This window comes from Montipora foliosa, chromosome 9 (assembly GCF_036669935.1).
Source record: "Montipora foliosa isolate CH-2021 chromosome 9, ASM3666993v2, whole genome shotgun sequence".
In the NCBI taxonomy this organism is placed as follows: Eukaryota; Metazoa; Cnidaria; class Anthozoa; order Scleractinia; family Acroporidae; genus Montipora; species Montipora foliosa.
The window spans coordinates 29020271-29023048 of record NC_090877.1 but is presented as its reverse complement, the minus strand read 5'-3'; the positions used below and the strand labels follow the sequence as shown (position 1 = coordinate 29023048).

Below are 2778 nucleotides of genomic sequence, written 5' to 3'. Positions count from 1 at the left end.
ATCATTGTAGTGTCATGGTAGAAGTCTTGGGTAAATAGTCTGAGAAGACATGTAGTTACTAGCAAAGTACTGAACCCAGAAAGATTGAAGAAAATAAATGGGAAGTGAGAAACATTGGCTTCTGGGCTGACATTAGTGTTGATAAACTTCTTTGCACCACAAGTTTAAGCGTGCCCGCTGAGCATCTGACAGCTTTGTAATGCCGAAGTTCACTGAAGTTATTCCCTGTTTGGCGGGGTTAGTGTTTGGATGGGAGACCAAAACAATATACCCCTCCTAGAACAGAAGCATCGGACCGAAAATACTATTAACGCTAACAAATGCGAACTCAGCAAGGTACAGATCTTGTTAGCTTGCTTTATGCAAAAACAAATATTGATGCAAAAGTAAATAACTATTGATACACAGTTTTTAGAAAGAGCAGAAGGAAGTCTCCAGGACGGTCGATCGAGAATAACATATTTACGACATGAAAACAACATTAATTTTGAACCGTGAATATAGAATATAAAAAGTTATGATCAGCGACAAACATTTTGGGAGATTTGGCCGGAATTCAGCGGGCGCCGTGATTAAGTTACCGCGGCATGTTTACTCGCCAAACAGTGAAGCATCTGTGTCAAATGATGGCAAGATACCGGGTTTTTGTAAGTTTCTTTTTCTGTCAAGTGTTATAAAGTTTGACAATGAAATGAGCGAAGTCAAAACAAAGATCACAATCGCCCAACTCTTGTTTATGCAAAGTCAAAATTTAAGCTCCAAGACGCGTTCGACGTTATTCATCACCAGGTAATTTCATCATTTTGGAAATGGCAGCTACTTTATTATTCATCTGCGTCACAATTTTTCACTGATTTTGGGGCTCATTTTGTTGAAACTCAAGCACGCTTCCAACAGGCCTGTGAACCCTTCCTGCTTACAGAGCAATACTAAAAAACTTCTCCCATATCACATTTCAACCTTAAGCTCGAAAATTCAATACACAACATGATATTATAATTCACAAAGGCAGAAAATACCACAGAATCCTTTTCCAGCGAAAAATTTATTGAAACAAACAACATATTTGCTCTTAGGGGCGAAAACCTCTTCCTATTTCATTGCGTGCGTGAAGACAAGAAACTCAATCGTGTCAAATTACCATGTACTTCAGGTAAATACAGCTCACTTGATCTCGTCTCGACGGGCGATAGATTGTTGTCGAAATCCAGTACTCGTCGCTTTTGAGATTCCTGTCTAGTTTATCCAACTGACTTTCCATTATTGAGCTCCATAAGGGTATATTTTGTTTAAGGATCCACTAAAACGCCATTCGCGTTAGATGACTTTCGACGCCATTGCAGGCTAAGTTAATGATTCTACTGTGTCCACCAGAGAAATCTACGCATTTCCCACTACCCTATCGATCCTAAGAAAATACGCGCAGAAGGCTCTATGCACAAAGCCACCACTTAGCAGGAGAGTGACAGGCAAGACTTTTACCAACACGGAAAAAAAAAAACAAACTAAAAAAAAGGAAAAAAAAAAAAACAAAAAAAAAACAAACAAACAAAACGCAGACCTCGACTGGGTTTGCCATAGGCAACCCAGTAAAAAACCCACGAAATTAAACACAGATTCCGACTGGGTTTGCAACCCAGTAAAAATGTTGCAGTGCCAGGCGCGATTACTTTATGAAGCGAACCGAAGAGCCCTTGGAACTATTTTTTTTTTCAGTTTGTATCATCGCCGATCGTCTAATTTCTAGCTATCAAACAGAATCAGTCAGAGCCTAAGTTGAATTTGCTGCTCCCTTGGTCCCGCAGTCGAAGAATACTTAAAGAAAGACGAGTTAAACGACTGCTCCCGCAGACCCGAAGTGGACGAGTAATGAATAGGAAGGGCAGTTCATGGCATGCTTTGTATAAACTCTCTCCCACTCCCGAGCAAGTTACAAGGAGCAAACAACCCGAATCAAGCAGACATGTGGCGGTGGCCCAAATGGCTTCGACATTTTGAGAGCTATAGGATCGCTTCTGATCTTTAAAACAAATCAAACCAGGAACAGGTTGGAACATTTCTCTATGCAATGCGGGATTGTGCAGATGACATCGTCAAAACGCTAAGCATAAACGAAACACCCGCTTCCTTCGACGAAGTCAAAACTGCCCTCAATGGTTATTTTACAGCCCGCAGCAATGTTATCGTCGAACAAGCACGGTTCAATCGACGAATACAAAACTCCGGTAAATCCGTGGACACCTTTATTCAAGACTTATACCGCCTTGCCGAAAATTGTGAGTACGGAACCCTGAAGGATGAACTTATAAGAGACAGAATTACAGCTGGACTCGGAGTCCTCGATGATACACTATCTGACCACCTGCAAGCTAAATCTGACCTCACTCTTGCGGATGCTGCCCGCATGAGCCGACAAGCCGAAGCAAGACAACAAAATCGAACGATCGTCCATGGGGTAGAAACTCAAAACAAAGTTGATTACGTCAGTCAGCCGCGCTCTCACAACAAACAACAGGCAACACACAACCAACCTGCACGTAAACGAAAGGAGGGATTCATAAAAGAGCCCTCTAAGAATGGCCGTCCCTGTTTTTGGTGTGGACGTCAGAACCACGACAGGAAGTATTGCCCTGCTAGAGACACTATTTGTAGTAACTGCAACAAAAAGGGACATTTTCAGTCCGTCTGTCTCAGCAAGAAACCTTATCCGAGAAAGGTACATGCAATAGAAGAAGAAGAGGAGAGAGACATACACTTCCTCGGTGAGATCGGCTGTGA

At 42.0% G+C, this 2778-nt stretch overlaps 1 protein-coding gene across 1 annotated transcript in view; it reads left to right on the top strand.

Moving 5' to 3' along the window:
* The first annotated feature begins 2068 nt into the window (after positions 1–2068).
* Positions 2069–2778, top strand: part of LOC137971664 (uncharacterized) — a 1107-nt gene continuing 397 nt past the window's right edge. Inside the window, exon 1 of the mRNA XM_068818452.1 lies at positions 2069–2778. This exon is cut by the window's right edge and continues 397 nt beyond it. Coding sequence (XP_068674553.1) covers positions 2069–2778 — 710 coding nt within the window.